Source organism: Python bivittatus, unplaced genomic scaffold (genome assembly GCF_059951505.1).
Source record: "Python bivittatus isolate LINGU-HERP-01145 unplaced genomic scaffold, Pbiv_v1 ctg000700_np1212, whole genome shotgun sequence".
In the NCBI taxonomy this organism is placed as follows: Eukaryota; Metazoa; Chordata; class Lepidosauria; order Squamata; family Pythonidae; genus Python; species Python bivittatus.
Genome location: NW_028277098.1, coordinates 3,437,175 through 3,459,260, shown reverse-complemented (window position 1 = coordinate 3,459,260; position 22,086 = coordinate 3,437,175). Strand labels below are relative to the sequence as shown.

General features: G+C 39.2%; 1 protein-coding gene across 1 annotated transcript in view; it reads left to right on the top strand.

Moving 5' to 3' along the window:
• Window positions 1-2,820: 2,820 nt before the first annotated feature.
• The window catches only part of SELP (selectin P), a 30,813-nt gene continuing 11,547 nt past the window's right edge, over window positions 2,821-22,086 (top strand). The window contains exons 1-9 of the mRNA XM_025173147.2: window positions 2,821-2,906; window positions 7,778-7,847; window positions 8,932-9,315; window positions 12,788-12,895; window positions 15,457-15,645; window positions 16,638-16,823; window positions 18,809-18,994; window positions 20,132-20,317; window positions 21,004-21,189. Of these exons, the coding sequence (XP_025028915.1) occupies window positions 2,898-2,906; window positions 7,778-7,847; window positions 8,932-9,315; window positions 12,788-12,895; window positions 15,457-15,645; window positions 16,638-16,823; window positions 18,809-18,994; window positions 20,132-20,317; window positions 21,004-21,189 (1,504 nt within the window). The 5' untranslated portion in view covers window positions 2,821-2,897. The remainder of the gene's footprint in view (window positions 2,907-7,777; window positions 7,848-8,931; window positions 9,316-12,787; window positions 12,896-15,456; window positions 15,646-16,637; window positions 16,824-18,808; window positions 18,995-20,131; window positions 20,318-21,003; window positions 21,190-22,086) is intronic.

Below are 22,086 nucleotides of genomic sequence, written 5' to 3'. Positions count from 1 at the left end.
ATTATCTTGGACAGCTTAAAAAAGCCAGCTGCAATTTCTGTGGCCGTCTTGGGAGTGGGGCTTTCAGAGAGCACTGGATGGGCCATTTATATTGGATGGATGGATGGATGGATGGATGGATGGATGGATGGATGGATGGATGGATGGATGGAGGATGGATAGATGATAGGCAGACAGACAGACAGATAAGAAGGGAGGGGAGTGAAAATGTTTCAGGCATGTCCCTCAAACCCAAAGGTTAATATACATATAGTCCTCACTTAGCAATCATTTGTTTAGTGACTGTTTAAAGTTATGACAATGCTGAAAAAAGTCATTTACAACCAGTCCTTGCACTTATGACCATTGCAGCATCCCTGCAGTCATGTGATCGCAGTTTGGGCGCTTGGCAACTATTGTGCATTTATGATGATCACAGTGTCCCACAGTCACATGATCACCATTTTCAACCTTCCCAGCTGGCTTCTGACAAGCATAGTTAATGGGGAAGCCAGCAGGAGGCTGCAAGTCATGGTCATGTGATGTCTCACTTAACAAGCAGGGGTAATTCACTTTACAACTGCAACCAGGACTACCGGAACTGCCGTCGCCAAGCAAGGCAGTCACATGATGTTTTGCTTAATGACCGCTTTGCTTAGTGACAGAGTTGCCAGTCCCAATTAGGGTTGTTAAGCGAGGACTATCTGTATTAATGTCTCGCTCTTGGCCTCACAAACAGCAGTGCTTATTTGGTTTACACTTGTAGTAAATCCTTCATGAAATCATGAATTCAGCCCAGGCTTCATCCACATAAGCAGATCCACCATGCAGACAGTACCCAAAGACATAGTCAAAAGAGAGACTGTCCACAGACAATCCAAGTCGATTTCCAAGGGGAGGTCTTTGCAGCTGGGAGTTCTGAGACAGGAAGGCACAAAACCCTTCCCAGGGCACTCCGATTCCAGCAAAGCTTAAGAAACCCAGGTTGCTCCCTAAATATCAGCAGCTTCTCCCACCCAATCACAGCTGGGCCTGTTCAGGCCTGGCTTCCTTCAGCAAGTTACCTGTGAGTAGCCCTGCCAAGTTGTCTCTTAGCTTAGCCCAGCACTCTTGTATCTCTTGTCTTTGGATCGTTAGGTCTTCTTAGGTCTTCCTGAGGGCAGGGTGAAATGGGTGTTGGTGTAGGACAGAGTCAGCTGGATCCAGGGCAGGTATGGTACAGTTAGAGCCTGCTGAGTCAATGGCAGGGACAGCAGGTCTGCCTCCTGGTTTGTATAATGTGACAGTGCAGGGTCCAAATTCTTTTGGTGCCTCCTCCTGGTTCTCTTCTTCATCTGCGGAGAGCCCCTGAGATCAGCCCATGATGGAATCATAGACAGTAAAAGAGATTGCCACCATATTAGGAAGAATGGAAAATGAGAAGAGGTTGACCTATCTAAGTCATCTATTCAGCTCTTAACAAAATCATAAACAAAGGTTGTAAAATCATTTGTCAAAGCTGTACCAATATGGCTCAGAGCAATTTTCTGGCAATGTCTTTGGGTTACGCCGTATTTGATTTTGGTTTCCATTTTAATCTTGTGGTGTGTGTGTATGTGTTTGTGTGTGTGCAATGTACAGTATATTGGTAAGGCAACAGTTGTTTCCTATGGATTGCAGTAGCACAACAGTTTGCAAAGAAGGACAAGTGATCAGATCTAATTTGCAAAAATCTCAGTGACAACTAGATGGTAGTGAAGAGTTAGTTTTCTCTATGTCTTTGCTGTTCTCTAGGGGTCATTCAGGTGTGTGCAACCCAGATACGTAGACTGTAACAAAAATAGGAATCAAATACAATATAGAACGGAAGGTTAGTGAAATAGTATTGACTTAGACAAAGATCTTAGAGTGAGAACATTAAGCACAGTTTCAAGGTGGCAAATGCAAGCCAGTAAGACTAGCAAGCCAAAACAAAGTGACTTTGTTGCACTCTTAATGTTTTTTTTCAACAAAATATTTTCTGATGCAGCAGTTGTAGAAGTCCACGATCATCCTTAAACAGCACGGAATTGTGGGTGGCTATAGAATGAGGTTTAATTTAGGTCTGGACCTAAAATTAGTAGCATATTAAGGATTGGTTCTATGCCTTGATGTAGCTGATGTTTAAGCACTGGAATAATGGAGAATGCAAGGGTCCTGGGGGTGGGGGAAAACAAAATTCATTTACAAATAAGCAAGCATACTAACTTAGTTCTAGGGATGTGTGAAACAGCAAGGAAAAGGGCCCTGATAAAAATATTACTTTGAAAAAGGCCCCCAGCCCCCACCTTTTTCCAAATCCGTTAAGCCTGCTGGATTTCAATTGCTGCTCTTCCCTTTGGTTTTTAATGTTTTTGCGCAGGATGTTGTAGCTTTTTCATGAAACTAATTAGTTGGCAAAACACACAGCACTGGACTATTGTAAACATAGCAGACAACCTCTGGACTTAGTATTAAGGTGGCAGAAAAACACATACAGTAGTGCTTCTTAAAATTGGTGATTCTGCTGAAATGTTCCCATTTTGACCCATGGATCTACCACAACTTCTGACTTCTCCTGGATTTTAGCAACTTCTTTATAAATACGCACCTTTACGTGTAGCCCCTGAAAAGGTAATCTTACTGCTTTCAGTTTCATACTATGGCTATTATTTGTGTAGCAGCCTTAAAGTTTAAAGTATACCACAATGTGGCTAGAGTTATCCCCAAATCTGAGAAAAGTAAGGCTTAAATGTTCAGGCCAATAGCTGCCAAGGAGTTAACTGCATGTGGTTGTGGCAGGGCGGTCCAGTGAAGAAGGCAATAGGAAAAGGATGCAATCAGCTTCTAGGCACTTTAAGAGGAAGTGCTGGTACAAGAAGCCACACAAGGAAAGGTAACAGGGAATCAAAAGAATATCCATGAAAATGGTAGGTGCTGTTTCTTCCTAGATATGTGACATAGCCCAAGGCTTATGGTTAAACAGTCATGGGATGGTGTAAGCTCCTCTCTGCAATAGCACTGCAATTGGGAAAACCCAGTGTATCCAGTGTAAAAGTACTTGTTCTCACTGGAAGAATACATTAGAGCATTTTGTCTAGATACAGTCACCTTTGCAGCTGTGATTCTAAGCATATGAAGCGGGGGGGGGAGCTGAACGGGGGAAGAAATGAGGCTGAACTGTGACTATCTTGAATGGCACAAAGTACTACTGTCATTAGCCAGATGTTTACTGGCATGAGCCTCTAGGTTATGCAGTTGGATGGGAATCAACATGAGCTGTATGTTGACATGCATAACCAGATGAGAATGATCTGATCCAACTGGAAAATGTTATACTAGCTGTAACTCTGATTTAACTTTAAAAACCTATTTGGATTTCATTAATACCAATTAAAATGTATAGCTTAATTTTTATCTTTGCCCGCAATTCTAGGGAGTCTCTAACATTTTTGTCATTATTCTGTATATAATAATTTTAGAGCATAAATCATTGCAAAGATTTCCTGTGCGAGCCCCACTGTAATCAGGGACCATGGCTCAACCAGAGAATCTCTGCTTTGCACATAGTGGCTCCTAGATTCAGTCCTGTCTGAAACTCTGGAACATCGCTGTCAGTCAATTACATCACACTAGACGGACCATGGACCAGCTTGAAATGTACAAAATGAAAGCAACAGTCGTATACCTTCCCCTGAATTGTTCCAGGTTATGTGTATGACCCACCTTAGCTAACTAACGACTCTCAAGAGTTGTAGCAGGAGAACAGGAGTGGGAAAGTGTCCTTTCTGTAGGTTTCCCATAAGCATCTGGTGGGCCACCATGGACAGAGTACTCCTTTTGGACAGATGCCTCCAGCATCTTTTTCTGTTCTGTATTCACTATATAATTTTGTAGGGGATTGTTGGCATTCTAGGAAGAGAGGTATAAGAAAAAAATATCTGGAAATTTGTGACAAAAGAGTTTGATTCCTTAAGTTGCTGATTTGGAGTTTTGTTTCAGCTGAGTATTGTTCCCCCTCCCATTCATAGTGAGGCAATGATGGAACAGATTAATAATGTCTTCAGGAAATATTTCTTTGATATATAACTGCATCTCTTTAAATGGTACTTTGGTGAAAAGGGAAACCTCATCAAATCTAATCAATCTGTCACCTTGTCCAAGGTTGAGCTTATTAAGTTTCTTTATGAAATTAATTGTATTCTTGATATACATAGAAATCAAAGTTACACTTCTAAGGTTCAGATTACACAGGTCATTATGAACCCAATTCATAACTTTGTGGTATTACTGTGTTTTGTAATCTAAATAATTAGTGGGGGATAACCATTTCTAGAGCATATAAATAACACCCGCCCTAATATTCAGTTTATGATGAAGGAGGAAAAAGATGGCCAACTTGCATTTTTGGGTGTTCTGATCAGTTGAAGAGAAAATCAACAAGTAGGGCTTACAGTATACCAAAAGCCAAAGAACACAGCGCTCTATCTACATAAATATTTCAACCATCATCCCCGCCAAAAGACAAAATTAATCAAAATTCTTAGTGACCATGCCAGATGTATCTGTGAGCCTGGCAGATTATGAGATGAGTTGAGCCATCTTGCTAACGCTGTACAGGCTAATGGATACTCCGCCAGGGGAATCAGGCAAGCAGTGTGCTCCAACAATAAAAATAACATTGAATATACAGTGGTACCTCGGTTCACGAATTTAATTCGTTCCACGACTCTGGTCGCGACCCGAATTGGTCGCGACCCGAATCAAATTTTCCCATAAGGTTCAATGTAAATATGGTTAATCCGTTCTGAACCATATGTATTTTTTTTTTTAAACCACAAAAATATGAAACAAAATACAGTACGAAGAGAGAGAACGCTAACCTTGCTCGACGCGACTTCTGGTGTGGAGGACAGGAAGGCAGGTGGGGAGGCGGTTATTGCTTGGAGGGCGAGTCCCCCTCCCTACAGGAAGCCACGGCCATGTGTCACGGCAGGGAAAATGGCCGCGGATCCTTTTCGTCACCTGAACCGGCGTTCGCGAACGGAAGCAAAATTTTGCAAACGGTGCTGTTCGTGACCCGAATTGGTCGTGAACAGAAGCGTTCGTGACCCGAGGTACCACTGTACATCTAAGGACAAGCCACCCCCACTGGGAATATACTCCTTTATATTGAGAAAGTTACAGATTGAATTAATAAATTATTGGAAAAGCACAATTTAATAATCCTTTACAAACCAACAAAGAAAGTCCAATAAATTACTTTGATCATCTAAGGATAGTTGAGATCCACTCTTATCACTGGGAGTTGATTGCATCCTCTGCAGTTTTTGCCAGGTTTATCTTGGATCCACAAAACATGGTATGAATACCCGATTAAAAGAACATGAAAGGCATTGCCACCTAGAACAGCTTGACAAATCAGAATATGCACTGCTATATAAAGGACACAAGATCCAATTCAGAGACATACACAAGTGCTGGCAACCACATCAAATTATTACATGCAACTGCATAGAGCATTGAGATTCACAAACATTCTAACAACTAACAAAAGGAAGAGAGTCTAAAGGTCAACGAAGCCTGGATCCTGGCTATATGCTATACCAATGTCAAACAGCCCTTAATTAACCACCAGCAAAGGAAATTTACAGCAGCCTCACCTGGAGAAACACCTAGCTACAGTCTAGGAATCAGTTTCCTTTCAAATTTCCTCACGTTAGATCATATGAAAATTCACCTGGATGAAGAACTAATCAGGAATCATCTTTCTCTGACTCCCATTAAATGATCCAATTAGAGAGTAGTTTGAATGAAAGATCAAACAGCCGAATTACACTATTGAGCAGTTCACTTAGTTTTTGAAGATGCTGGCCACAGATGCTGTCAAAACATCAGAATATCAGAAAATTAGACCACAGCCATTTAGCCCGAAAACACTTTGATTTATTTATTTATGGTTTCAGACCAATGAAACACAAATACAGAATTTAAAATACAGAAAAACCAAACCTAAAAAATTAATAATGAAAAGAGGGTACCAGCAGACTTCTGCAAGCCATAGATATTGCTAGAAACCTTTATAGTGGTTGCTCAAGTTAGATCTTGCTGAAGGAAAATTGTAATTTCTTGATCAGAAAGACCAGTAAAATTTCTGACAATCTGGTTTATGAGTGCCGGGCACCATGGGTGGTACAATGAGCAGTGTAACAGTACAAGTGTTACTGACTCAAGCTCTATATCTGATCAAACATGCATACGGTTATTGTATGGGAGACTAGTTTATATTTGCCTACAGTCTCCATAATAGGTAATGCACCAAGTTGAACTAGAGTAAAAAAAATTCCCTTTTTGGAACTTGACTCTATAACTTAAGTTGTTATAAAGGTAACTAGGAATTGTCCAGGATGAACCTGCAATCATACCATAATAAGGGTGGGTTATTTTGTTCCTGTCATTTTGTAGGTCTAAATCCCAAATCCTCTGTTTAAATTAGATTAAGGCTTTATCTGGGCCAAGTGATATAGGAGCATGGTATAGGAGCATGAATATACCAGAGTGGGGTCATTTCATCTCCTCAGGGATGGGAAGACCTACCCAGTAGGCTAAAGTGAACTGCACAAACTTTGTTTCAGCCAAAATCTGAGATAGCAGAGTTTTAGGCAGGACCCAGGAGAGATGTAGCCAAGCTGTAACTGAGTAAGGACATTTGAAGTTGGTTGGGGTACACTAAGTATGACTTTTTGAGATCTGACAGAGCTCACTCAATGGATTATTCCAAAAAGAAGAATATTAGAAGTGAATACCTAGATACTTTAAGACCTTAACATGATCAATTGATATTTTATTAATTTCCAATATAATAGGGGACTTAAAAGGCTTTCTAGAGAAAATTAAACCCTTAGTTCTTAAGTAATTAGTTTTAGAAATTCCCTAGAACACCAGGGAAATTCACCCTCCAATAGCTGTCCATTTCAATTCTTTTGTATCAGCTAGGCATCTACAATAGCCCACTTGGTTTACAGACAACCACATCCCCTGCATACTAAAGAACTGAAATGGGCAGCTACTGGAGGGTGAAACTCAGGTTTAGTAAGGGCCCCTATGATGTCATTTATATAGAAGTTGAACAACAAAGTGACAAGAATATAGCCCTCTTTAACTCTTCTGAGGATAGGAAAGGGGATGGTTAAATCACCATTAAATTGCCTCTAATCTGCATCACAGTGGTTTGATATAATGAATTTATCAATCTGAGAAGACTGATGATCAGTGGATGTTCTGGCTAATTTTTTGCAGAGTCTGTCATGAGGGACTGAGTGAAAGGCCACCTTTAAATCAATAAAGGTTCCTTTAGAAGCGCTAGAGTACTTTTTTCAACTAAATCGTAGGGAATTGGACATTGATCTATGGTAGAGTATCTTGATCTAAAACTTATGTGTTCAGAGGCTAAGACATTCTCTGAATGGATCCAATCAATGGTATAGAGATCTGGCATAAAATTTACTAATTATTGACAAACTGGGCAGTAATTAGTGGGATTTTGCCTATCGCCTTTCTTGTATATGGGGAGAGTGATAGATTTGAGCCACTATTTGGGGACCATAAAGAGTTATTAATAGCAGTAAATGTGTGTGCGTGTGCATGTACGTGTGGGTGTGTGCAGTAACATAGAGGCCCACCAATCAGGATTTGACTCCATTGTAATAAATAACAAGTAAGCAAGCTTTCTGGACTTCCATTAATTTATTTGGATTTAAAGGTCATGACTGAATAGTACATTCTTATTTTTCATCCATAGGCTTTAGCTAGTGGGCAGTTCTGGTACAGATGGACAAATGACTACTTTTTGCTTACAATTATTAGTTGGGGTAAGTAATCTTTAAACTTAGTGAAAATAAGTTTTTAGTTTTATTTTAAGCAACTCTGGGTTGGGAGTTGTAAAAACCAAAATGTATTTGTGGCTGGCTTGAATCTGATGTGGGCACCACTCCAGAAACAAATTAGCGTGTTTCACTGGAAATCGTGTTAAAGCCAGATACTTTACTTCTCATTGTCAGGGACAATTTCCTGGAATGGCCACAACTGTGACATTTTCTTTGTAGCATGTAATCTTTTAGAAAGCAAAGACCTCTTTCTTGTAGTTATCAAAAGAAAGACTTTAATGCAAAGTCCTATATGCTATTTTCTGAGTTCGAAGTGGTTTCGATAAGAATGAAATAATATTTAAATCTCAAAAATATAAAAGTTTCCAAGGACGTAGCTGTTACCTTTTGGTTAAAAAAAAAAATCAAACATAATATTTAAGATTTTTTTTAAATGTCCAATGCATGACAGTGGTTTCATAGGAGTATTAAAAATTGAATAATAAAAAAATAGAATCTGTATTTATTTTATTCAGAGGGGTTTTTAATGGGCTTTCCAGGGAGAAACTGATCTCTTCTTTCTCTAATAATAAAAAAAGACAGGAATTTTACTTTACTGGAATAACATATCATTTATAAACATTGATTATAGATTTTATAGATTTTGACTTGCCCACTTACATAAAACTGGATTTTTTTCCAGTCCAAGGAAGGTTATGAAGACAAGGCATGAAACTAAAACATTACACAAGCCTGACATGTTGATATTTGAATAAATGGCCAGAGATAGCTCCTTTGTAGATGATATATTCCTACCTTCTTTAAGATCTTTTAATAGCCAGAAAATATTAACAGCAATTCTTCTATATTATTTCAGAAAAGTTGTACTTGTTGAATTTCTGTCATGCAGGCAATGATTAGGATCAGAGAGCCTCTGTCTATTAAACAGGTGGCACAGATCACTCTTCCCTTTTCAGGGTGAGGAGAGCCGTGTGGCCTTTAAACGGCTTGGTACATTATTGTTTGCAATAATATTCAGTTGTATTAACTGAAGCTTCTTCTTTCCTGATGCCATTTGTTGCTCTGGCAGGACTCCTATCTCATGTGGATGCCTGGACTTACCACTTTGGAGCCAAGTCAGACCTAAACTGGGAAGATGCACGGACATTTTGCCAGACCTGGTATACTGACCTGGTAGCAATCCAGAACAAAGAAGAAATTGTCCATCTCAATGCAGTCTTACCAAAACATTCAAAGTACTACTGGATTGGGATCAGGAAAATAAACAACACCTGGACCTGGGTAGGAACCCAAAAGGCCCTGACTCAAGAGGCAGAGAACTGGGCTTTTCGGGAACCTAACAACAGGTTGTCCAACCAGGATTGTGTTGAGATTTACATTAAGAGGAATGTTGAAGCTGGAAAATGGAATGATGAGCCTTGCTGGAAGAAAAAACGGGCACTATGCTATAAAGGTAGTGAAATATTCCATATTGAGTGGCTTATTAAAGCTTCTGTATACTACTAGCATTATATGGCAGATACTGTTTGCGTGATGTACTAGCTTGGGATTAATTTAGGCATGGATTACTCAACTCAGTTTTCTGGAATAGTTTGATAATTTGAACTACAAGTTGACCACACAGGCTGGGTTGCCGAAACATGCTAGGTTAACATTTGTTTGGCTAAATTTGTGGTATAGTATGTTGCATGAATATAATCTTAGCTAATGTTAGTCACAGGGGGCTAGACTGCAATGAAACGTAAAATATTTTGATTTTAAGTTCTTCCATAGTTGGAACTGCAGCATTAAATAACCCATCAAACATAAGATTAAAGAGATATGGTCTTAGTTCATTCAAATAGTTCACTTCCAGAGGTCTGCTTGCAGACCTGGTGGATGCAGAGTTTCTTGCTGTTAGAGTTATAATCAGTCATGGGTTCCTCACGGTGCAGACAACCCAGTTCCTGGCAACAGGATAATAATAACTGGGAAATTAGAATTTGCAATTCTGAAGTTGCAAAAGTCCTGAAAAAAAAAATACTAGGGATGCAGAAATCAACTCTGTATCCTCTTATACTATAAAGGTAAGTTCTGTGAGAAGATGAGAAGAACCTATAATTATTATACACCTTTGCTCTTAGGGCAGTTTGCACTTATGATTTAAGTTGTTCCTGTGCTGTGCTCATGGACACTTAAGTTTAAGCTGGCTCAAGAAAAACTTGTCAAGACTGAAAGGCTCCAAAAAAACTTGCAAGGCATTCTGTCTAGCTGCAGGGTGTCACATCCTCTTAATGGGCAATTCTCTGGCTGCTGTGTTATCCCACCTTCTGTTTCAGGAAAGCTTTCCTTCCTGGGCATATTTTTATATGTTCATATATATAAACAGAGAGAGATGCACATAAGTAAAATGTTTTCACGTGTATATATAGTAAGTCAAAATATCAAAATGCATATATTTGCAGGCATAACAACCAACTTTAACTTTTTTTAAAAAAATCTTTCTTGCCAACTATTTTGCATTCTCATATCTTCTATACCTTCCTTTTTATCACCTGTGTCAACACAGCACAGAGACTAAAAGCTTTGCCCCTGTGCTCTGTTGACACTGGTAATAAAAAGGAATATACAGGCTTGCTGGTTTGAGACACAGCAGAAATTTTATTTTTAATTACTATTTTCTTTCCTTTAGCTAGCTAGCTGAGGCTTTAAAAAAAATTGCAGGGTTCCCCTTTTCATTTTTTCCTCCAATCATGGTAACTAGAAAAATAATGAAATGGTGGAAAATTGCACTTACTCTTTTTTAAAAAGCCCTTGACTAGTTAGGAATTCTGGATAGCTAGCTGAAGAATACAGTAATTAAAAGGTTCTGCTGGGTTTCAAACCAACAACCTTCTACATACTAGGCAACACTCTTAGCCACTGTGCTATTTTAATACTAATTGTGAAAGTTGAGGATGCTCTTAGATTAGAGCAACTATTGCCTCAGTTGAGGGAGCATTTTTTTCCTCTGGAAGTACAGTAGCCAATGAACTGTTGAGGTTAGCCTGTATCGAAGTAAAACACTCCACTAAAGCAGAAAAAGCAATCAAGGGGACCTAAGAGAAAAAAACTACTTTTTAGAGGAAAAGACTGCATCAGGAAAATGTGCTTGGTATCAAATTTGCAATGGGACAGAGGTAATAACTGACATTGTCCATTTCTGCTCTCAAAAAATGGTCCCTTTCTTTTCTGGCAATGGCACAACTAGGCAATGTAGACATGCCCATAACTTCACTGACTTTTTCTGGAATGGTGACTCTACCCATTAAGAACTAAACAGTTCATGAGGATCATAAGAAAACCAATATAATGAGCACCCAAATTAAACTGGACTTTCTTTTGTCATTACTTCAGATAAATATTGCAACCTATACAGAAAATGCTAGCAGTACTACCTCATCCCCAGCCATTCCATCTTCAAATAAATCCTGATATATTTATGTGTGCATTTGTCCAGTAGTCTGCAAAGCATTCTTCTTGATGTGCTTACATGGAATAGTTGCAAGGGAAAACTGACTTTTTAAACTGTTGGCAAATGCAAACACATTGAGAAGTCAACTTCTCTCTATGATGCAGAGCAGGGTTGCAGGCAGGGTATGTCATTCAAAGTTACAAGCCCACTGAAGACTTCACACTGGAAATTTCAGTCCAGGGTTTCTTCTGAGGTAGGCCAATAGAAATGGACATGGAGGTGGTGGGAAATGGAAGATACTCTTCCAAAAAGAAAACAAATACTCATAAGCATAGGTTAGGCTACTGGAATCCAATTTCCATGTAGAACTGTAGCAAGGAAAGAAAAAAAAAGACACTTAGATTTATGAAGTTTGAAATGGATTGACTTTGGATTGGGTTGGCATCATGCAATCAACAGCAAAGAGAGGAAATTGTCATGTGGAAGGCTCTAATATTGTTTGCCATTTGTTTCACTGGTCCTAGTCTCTGTTTTTAACAGCAGCCTGTCTCATCTAGGAACTGAGCAAGTATGCTGTATCCAATACCAACTGTGGTGTTGGAAATTATTCAAGAATTGCAAAAATAAACAATAAAAAAGAAAGCATTTTTTGAGTCAAAGAAGAAATTAACATTGAGGATTACCTGAAATGTATAATAAAATGTATTCTGCATTTACTGAATATATGATAAATTTGACATCTAAAGTAGTAGAAATACCTGCAAAACAATTCTAGATACTAAAAAGCCACTACAAGATAGTACAAAGATGAAACTGATTTCTAATGTTAAGTTTTAAAAGATACTCCCATAATGCCTGTTTCCTGAACAGATGTATTCTTAGCATGAAAATGGCTAGCTAGAGTTCAGTTGCTAATGGAATTTTCTAAAGAATGTTCCCGTACAAAAACATTCTGTTCTCAGAACAGAGAAATTAGTGAGGGTTGAAAATAGTAACATACATTATTTATTTTTTGTGATAGCCATGTCAAATATTATCTTTCATGCCATTGTGGCTGCATTCATACAGCACATTAACCTTTGATAATTCAGGTGTAAGATTACACAAGCTCAGTTCTGCAATTTGATGGGAGGTAGAGTCAACAGAGGTGAAACCCAAAATTTGTCACTTTTTGATTTTCAGATGTTACTAAGTGAAAATGAAGATTTTTATGGTAACAAGTGCCAAAATACCCTGTTCTACCCAGTTTTTCCTAGTTTACCATCATTTTTCATACAGCAGCATTATAGTGGATCACATGTTGGACTGAGTGCAAGGGAAACTGACCACAAGATCCTTATAACTGCCTTACAGTCTGCTATAAGGTACTTCCCAGTTTTATTGACATGGCTCTTCCCCCAAAAGAAATCCTGTAATTGAAAGAATCCAGAAAAGTTTTAAATCTCTAGTGTGCTCATGGCATAATTCTAATCCAGTTCTATTTTCTATGCAGCTTCCTGTCAACCTTCCTCCTGCAATGAGCGCAGTGAATGTGTGGAGACTATTGGGAACTACACCTGCCGATGCTACCCAGGTTTCTATGGCCCTCTGTGTGAAAATAGTGAGTTTGTTGGAACCATTGAGAGTTTTGCTTCCACTGTGCTTAGATGGTATACAAAAAAGACCATAAGGGGAAGGGGCATGTTCCCAGCATGGGTAACAGAATTAAGTATTCCAGTTTCCATGACACAGTACCGATACAACATTGATTCCCTTATGCAGGAGCAAACTACATGAAAAATGTCACGTCTACTTTGGTCCTTAGTCTTTAAAGCACTACACACATTCTATTTCAGCTCTATAGTTTTCTCTGGGGGATAGGCTGAACAATCTCCCAGTTATTTTTCCAAGAAGATTTGGTCACAAAGCAAGAAAATGTTTTCCCTTTGTGACTGAGAGCTCCTGGGTTGTGGTTTCTGTTTATTGTTGATGGATCCTACTAATTTTCTTTGAAGCAATATTTCGAGGAATTCACTGATCTAATCTTCTCTGATAACACTGCATCAGTTACATCATGGCTTAACTGCACGAACTTCTGTCCTCTCACAGAGCATCTGTTCCTGAGTTCCCTCCATACTGGGATTGGGTAGTGTAGATATGGCCCCAAAAGAGGGAGCTTGAGATATAACTGATTAGTAATGTTTTACACACATTTATGAACCCTAAAAAAAGTTTATAAAAGTCTTAGCAAATTTCCTATGTACTGTTTCCACCATTGTCCTTTTTTTCCCCCTTAAAATCAAAGTAAAATATAAGTGGCTCAGATTAGTTTATTAAAGCAAATACACTGAACCATGTTGTATCAGAGTATTTGAAAAGAAAAGGTGCAATTTAAATGGTAAACTAATCAATTCCAAAAGATACCTGAAGTTTATCCGTAAGTTTAACATTATTGTTTTTGTGCCTTTGAGTCAGTTTTGACTCCCAGCAACTGCCTAGAGAAGTCCCTGCATTTTCTTGGCAAGGGTTTTTGTTTTTGGAAGTGGTTTGCCATTGTTTTCTTCCCAGGGCTGAGAGAGAGAGACTGGCCCAGGTTACCCAGCTGGCGTTGTGCCTAAGGCGAGACTAGAATTCCCGGTCTCCTGGTTTCTAGTCTGCTGCCTTAACCGCTACACCATACTGGCTCTTCTAACATTATTACTGTCTTGGATTTTTTTCCTTTGCAAACTTCCTAATCCTAATCCTTTATCCTCAAATCTGAGAAAAGTAGGTCTTAAATGTTAAGGTTAGACTCTAACTATAAAACATTATGGCTGTTAGTTTATGAATACATTCAATTTATCTGAGGATCTCCATATGCTTATATTCCCCAGTCCCACACAGCAGTTTAAAGCTGACCTACTGCCTGTAATTCAGGAGCCTGGAAGCAGGGTGAGTCAAGAATTCCCATCGGTGGGAAAATTGCTTGCCCACAAGCTCTGCAGACCTGCAGTGTTGAAAAGAGGAACTAGCTATAATTTCAGATAGACACAGAGCCAGAAATAAATCAAATCAACTCCCCAACTAGTCAAGGTTGTGAGATCAGAAGCAGCTTTGAACTGCTGCAAAGTTCTCATTCCATCACTGCTATACTTTCCCAGGATTCACTTTTAGTCAGTTTCCCAATCCCTGGAAAAAACAACAACAGCCGCTACTTGGCTTGATCTTTTCTGTTTACATAAGTTTCCAACTGTTGCTCACCTGTAATCTGAGTCCAAGGACCCATTCATTTTCTCCCCATATAACCCACACATAAAAGCTCACCATAGTTGTAGCCATGCTACAAAATTACAGTGCGATACCATCAATACAGCTTTCAATGGAAATACAGGAAAAATGGCATCTTGATGGCCAGGCATCTTTCCCATCATAAAATGGTTTAGATCAGTGTTTCTCAACCTTGGCAGCTTGAAGATGTCTGGACTTCAACTCCCAGAATTCCCCAGCCAGCATGGCTGGCTGGGGAATTCTGGGAGTTGAAGTCCAGACATCTTCAAGCTGCCAAGGTTGAGAAACACTGGTTTAGATTATTTGCAAAATGATCAGCTACAGTATGTATTACAAACATGAGAGGGATACTCTATTTTTCCTCTTTCTGTGAAGAGTAAGGGCAAAACTTTTTTTTGTTTTTGTTTTTGTTTTTGTTAATCCAAGAACTGCTGCATTTCAGGGGCAGGGCACTAACCGAAGAGCAATTTGTGAAGTTTCCAGTTGGTTGGCTGGATGGAGCACTGATTGCCTCTTGGTGTACCTGCCTGTGTTCCAATGGCAGCAGGACAGAAGGCAATCTCAACGCTAGTTTTTTTAAGGAGGAACTGGGGAAGGAAGAAAGTTTGTCGAGAAGTGCCCTAAGATACTTTAGATCATAAGTAGTCTTTCAGCTACTAATTCAGCAAAGGAAGTGACGAGGCCATGTTTTCAAGCACATGAAATCCTCTTGCTGTTAAAATAATTGTCATATTCTTTCTGGAGCTTTTTAAATAGTTCAAGTTTTATATTAATGGATGGTTTAGATGCCAAGCCCTTGAATTCAGCAGAATGCTTGTGAGGCAAGAACTTCCATACTTTTGTGGTGATACAAGGAAAAACAGCTTTGTCAGTGATTATGATGGTTTAACGTTATCTTTTCGCATCTTTGTTTAGCTGTAAAATGCAAAGAGTTTGGCCCTCTCCATCAGGCCCTGCTCATGAATTGCACTCATCCACTGGAGCGCTTCAGTTACAGATCCCGTTGTAGCTTCAAGTGTGATAAAGGTTTTACAACAATTGGCCCAGCCCATTTGCAGTGTTTGCCGTCTGGGCAATGGGCAGCAGAAGTACCTCAGTGTGCAGGTAGGTCCTGACACGACTGGTGCCAAGGGTTGGCATCATGGATCTTTGCCAAGGCCATAAACTGGTCATGGGTCAGCTGGGTAAGGTATGGGTGAAGGCTCTTACCACCTTGCTGTGTTTGGGAATCAGCTCCGATTCTCATTCGACAGCTACCTTTGCTATCTTATTATTTAGAAAGTAAGGAGTAAGTAGGGGTGAAAGCAACATTAGTCCAGATTGTGTTTTAATGTGAAAATATTCTTAACTCACATTTCCCAAACTACTGTGTAAACTAAATGGCTGTGATCTGTACTACTCTGAATTCTGTGTTAAGCTGTAAACAGAACGTGGAAATATAGTACATTAGACAGGGCCATTTGCTTGTCAAAATTGATTTATTGGGCAAACCTGTGTATAAAGACACCTGCAGTAGAAGAAATGTCTTTGACTGTGTATCTGAATTTTGATGTAACCCTTAAAAATCACAGATTAATGCATAAATGAAATAAAGCACACTTGAAATAATTGCTATTTATTTATTTATTTATTTCGGTTTCGCATTTTCCACCAGTTTTGCCATTCATCTTTAGTCCCTGTTTTTCTTGCCCAAAATGCCACTTTATACCATGTACGTAGATGTATGAAAGTTCAGAAAAACCCAGTGTTAACTTTTTATCTCCCTACTTTTCCTAAACAGACAAACCTGAAGTGATGCTATATTCTGTAGAATTCAGCAGCTTGCAGTTCCATTTGTGACAAAAATGAAACATAATTATAAAACTATGCTTTTTAGTATTATATGCTAAATATACATTTATGAACTAATATTTTTAACAAAATAACAACACAATATATGTAAATGTGCTAAAAATAAGTACTCTGCATTTCAGTTTTGCTCCAATTTTCTATTTTTTCTAAAAAATTATTTTCCATTGCTTCAAATTTTCCAGAATGTTTACATCTTTTGACCTATATAACACATTGTACCTGATTTATTTCTTTTCTGTCCTTAGCTATCCAGTGCCAGCCATTAAATATCCCTGTAAATGGAAACTTCAGCTGCATTCATATCCATGGGGAATTTCATTACCAGTCTAGCTGCAACTTTAGATGCGAAGAAGGCTTTCTAATAAATGGAGCAGAGACCATTATGTGTGGAGCATCTGGAAAATGGAGTGCTTCAGAGCCAACCTGCCAAGGTTCTGGGTTTTCTACTTCTCCTTAATCTCCATTCCAAGGTTCCTGTGTTAGGCATGAGAATTCAGTAATACTTAGTAGGCACAGCAAGGAGACAAGGAGGCCTTCTGACTGGTCTACCACATCCTTATTGTTACAAAATGCACTAGTTGTCCTGATAATGCCAATACTGTCCACTACTGTATATTTGTAATAGCACCCTTCTCCCACGCATTGGAGTATGCCACAGATAATGTGTTTTTTCTTCCAAAAACTGTCATTTCTGGCATTGTTCAGAGTTCTGGACATTTCATAATGCTTCTCCCTTCCAAAAAAGGTGGTCCTTCTGTAATGTCATTTTAAAGGCATTCACTTCCTCAGACTCTCATTTGATTTTACTTCTCCCCTCTTGTCAGAACATAACTGGGCACCTAACTAGCTCCCAAAGATCTTGTGTTATGTTCACAAATTAGGAATAGTGTTAAGTTATTTTCCTCTCCTTTTATGAAGAAGTGTGTGTGTGTCTCCATGACATATCTGTGCAGTTAAGGAGGAGGAACCTGTGACTGGGCAGCAAGTGAAATCACAGACTGGTCTGCTTGGAGAATGTCATGTTAATCATGGATTGATTAGCTTCGCTAGCAAACATCCCAGCATTTCTCACCCACTGAACTAGCAAAACATAATGTTATAAAAGTGACAAAAAGTGACACATCCAAAAATTAATAATCCAAGCACAGACAAGGATACACAACCTCCACAAAGGTTTGTGAGGCTAATGGCATGAAGTGGTTGTCTAATTAGCTATTCTTTGCTATCAAGGCTAACACCAGATATATATACAATTCAGAAAGCTATTGCTAATCTATACAATTAACCTATTCTGCATATTATTTTCATGCATTTGGAAGACTATTGGGGATTACAAAGCTTTCACAACCCTATTCCTATATCTTCAGCAGCAGCCTGATAAATAAGAATTCATTAGCTGATATTTTTCTTTGCATAGTAAGGAAGTAATGGGAACAGAATTGGCTGTCTGAGTCTCATGTTTTTGGTGGCCTTTAATTACCACAGGAGCTGAGTCAGAAAAAAAAGTAATGCACTGTATTGTTGCAATGCATTTGGAACTGTGTGGTAGGGGAGCTTTTGGGAGTGAATGCTGGGGCTATTCTCATGTCACAGAAGCAGGGCTGGGAATGGTTTTCTGGTTACTCTGGAACTGGTTGTTCTGCTGCTGGATCTTTGGCTACTGCTGACCGATCCTTAGATTCTGCAGACCTTCGGGCAGGACCTAAGAAAGGAGGAAGAAGTGGCTTAAGAAAGGAGCAAGCCACTGGATCGAGAGAGGCAAAGACCAGAAGAGTGGAGTGGCCCAGAGAGATGGGGAAAAAGAGACCGCAGAGAATGTCATCTGATGGGAAGAAAATGGGAGATAGGGAGAGGTCAGAAAAAGGAGATGCACAGGATGATCTGAAACAACCAACTAAATCTTTGTCTGCAACCCTCTCTATTTATTCCAGAGCTGCAATTCTCAAATATGAAAAATGTTTGTCTTCCTTTAAAAAGTCCCGGAGTTGAATAAAATACATTAAATTGCATTTCTATTATTAATGTTGTTGTGACTAATGCACTGGCCCTTTTAGAACCCCCATGAAGGCTAAAAGGACATGGCATGCCCCAATTAATGGTAATATTGCAGACAGACAGAGAGTGGGTATATTTAGTTTGGAAAAGACCCCCTCAATAGTGCAGGCCTATGCTTTGAAAAGTCAGTAATTTGGTGCGATAACCTTTACTTCCAGGCAAATGTGTGGCTATCCATAGGATTAAATTAGATTTGAAGGAAAGCTAGGAATCTTGGAACATGTAATCATAGTTTATCAATCCCATTTACTAAACATATAATTGAATGTAAATACATCTTTTGCATAGACTTTTTATATATATTTTGTTTTCATGTATTCTCTTTATTCTAATTGTATTCCTGTTCTTATTATTTTTTTAGTTAAGCAATGTCAGCCAGTTCGGCCACCTGCAAGAGGAATGATGGATTGTGTTAACCCAATTGGCGTTTATAGTTACAACTCCACATGCAGCTTTGCTTGTGAAACGGGCTTTCAACTTAGCGATTCCCAGACTTTGATTTGCAGTGCATCTGGTCAGTGGACTTCACATGTACCGGCATGTCAGGGTATGGTATCTAACAGAATTGTGTGGACCTTTTCTGAAATCTGATGTCTAAATTGCTGTTTAATCTATTTATTCATAACCTGAGTTATATCTGGAGACTTTGACTTGGCCCATGAAAATCAGTGAGATTTAAATTAACGAATAACTGCTCTCAGTGATTTCAGTGGATATACTCCAAGTACAGTAGAATAAAGATTCAGTCCAAGCCATTCTGGTTCATAATTTTTTTAAAAAATCTAACTATAATATATTACACTATAATATTAAGAATTCACAGATTACAATTCATTTAAGCTTATTGGCCTTCTGCAGGTTTTTACGTTATATTTAAATGTTATAACTGATGATGTGAAGTAACTGGTGAGGAGACCAGTGCCAACTGACTCAGTACTGAATCTAAAAAAATACTGTTTTTGTTTAAGGAAATCCAGAACTTGATAGCACAAGTAGTTAAAATGTTCAGTGGTTGGTTACTTGGATAAGATGACAGCAGTTTAAAATCAAGTCCTTCCAATTACATATAGAATATTAGTACCTTCATGCAGAAGGATTGATTTAAAGTGCAGGATGTGTTAGCTGAAAGACAGAGGATCAGAAGGAGTCTGGTGGCACCTTTTCTGACTAACAAATTCTATTAAAAGGGCTACATTTTTGTGAGCTGCAACTCACTTCAAATACATAAAGTGCCTAAAATAATGTAGGATTTAAATTGAGGTGAGGTGGGGAGAGAGGAAAAGACAGGTTGGTTATGTAGATGCGGTTTAGACGTGAGACAGAGATGTTGCTCATGAAAGCTTATCCCTTTTAATAATGTTTGTTAGTTGGAAGAGGTGCTGCTAGACTTCTGACTTTTTGCCACTGTAAACTAACATGGCTCTCCTCCTACAGTGAAAGGCAAAGATGACCTCTTCCCTTTCATCTTTCCACAGTAGGTTTTGGTTGGTGGAGGATCCAATTTTCTGTCATGTGACTTATCATTAAGCTCCAGATGAAACAATGTGACTAGGGGACAATGTATGAGGGCATAAATAAATAAATAAATAAGTGGTATTTCTTCCAAGCTGTCTTCAAACAGCTACCTGTATTTAAACCTGCTACCTGTATTCATCCTGATTGTTGTTTCTGTTTCCCTCCTTAGCTGTTCAGTGCCAATCTCTAAAGGCACCCGCTCATGGAAATACCACCTGTGTTCATCTCCATGGGGAATTTCAGTACCAATCTAGTTGCACCTTTTTTTGCACCGAGGGTTTTCATTTACTTGGAAAAGAGGTCACTGAGTGCACAGCTTCTGGAGAATGGACAGCCCCAGCCCCAGTTTGCCAAGGTTTGGGAGTTTCCTCTTAAGGTCCTTCTTGCCCACATACCAATTATTTTGAGAAACAGAAACAAGTGGCCTTTTAGCATTTAGGATAAGGGGATAGATTTACCCCTTAGCATTTGCATTGGGAGAAGGGAAAAAAATAGGAGAGAGAGAGAGAGGGGGAGAGTGGGGGGGGGGGATTCTTGTGAATAGAACAGAATTTTTATTATGGTCACAGATACAGCCATTTTTCTAAGTCTGAGTGTAGCCTCTTGTATAAACATTATGATGTAACAGAACAGAGCTCATGTTTTGCCTGCTGAAATCAAGATCCTATTTTCAATAGAGATATTTCTTATTAAGAGGATCTTAGATTGTAGTTGTGAGGAATGGTATCTCTGCATCATATTTTGAAGAGCAGTTCTATTTCAGTTGTGTTAAGCTCCGAATCCTGTGTAATGAATTCTACTTTCTTCATTTGAAGGAAACATCATCCTTGCTACAGATTTTGTTATATGAATACAATATTTATATGAGTGTGTGTGTGTGCACGCATGTATATGTGTGTGTATTGCTTATACACATGTCCTGTTTCTATTTCAATTGCTGAGTACCCAGTAGTATGCATATTATCACCCTTGCTAAACATACGTATACAAAATATACACACAGTTTATTACATCCACAACTTGTTCTCTTTTTTATTTCAGCTGCCAAGTGCCCATTTCTACATAGGCCAGCAAATGGCCATTTAAAGTGTCTTCACCCTCATAGCCATTTTGCATATGGTTCCAGTTGCAACTTTTCCTGCAATGCCGGTTTTCAGCTGGTTGGGCTGGCAACACTTGAGTGCACAGCATTAGGAAACTGGACTCAAGAAATGCCATATTGTAAAGGTCAGTGTTAAGTGGTAAGGGATACAGAAACTGTCTGAGGCCCTCTGAGAAATGAAGTGCCAGAAGCAATGCCTGACACATAGTGGAGAAAGACTAAAAGTGAATCTGATCAAGCAGCCTACACTGTGGTGATAAGGGAAGCAAAGTGGGCTCACTTCTCCTTACTGAACTGTCAAGCTGTGGTCCAGCAACTTTGTTTAGGGTCACCAACTCCCTTTTAGAGAGAAATCATTATAGAGATATCCTGCCTGGCTATTTTGACCCATCTGCATAGCGTTATGCCAACCAAGTCTTGTTTTCTCATGGGCAGAGTTTTTGATGGTGACTAGGGCACTGTATTGCCTGGGACTCCTTTGGGTTCGTGACCTTCAAGGAAGTGGATAGGGTGCTTTCTAGATTGTTCTTTACCACACATAACTTGGACATCTGCCCAGCCTGACTGTTGCGAGGAATATGTAGAAAGCTGATCACTTGGATATGTGAGTTTGTTAACACCTCCCTAAGTAAGGGGGAGCTGCCAGCGGGCCTGAAGGAGGCTATGATGTGCTCCCTTTTGAAAAGGCCATCTCTAGTCCTAGAAATCCTTCCTTTTGGGGGGAAGATTGTTAAGACAGTGGTGATGGACCAAGTACATAACACCCTAGAAGAAGCAAATTATCTGTATTCTTTTCAGTCAGGGTTCAGGCCCAGACATGAGACAAAGATGACTTTGGTCACTCTTCTAGATGACCTTTGTTGGGACCTGGCTGGGGATGGTGTACCTCTTCTGATCCTTTTTGGGCTCTTTGTGGCTTTTGATACCATGAACCATGTGTTTTACTGGACACCTACAGGGGTTGGGGACAGAAAGTACTCTGGAGTCCTTGGGGTTCTCTGAGCTTGGTTCTTTCCTTGCAA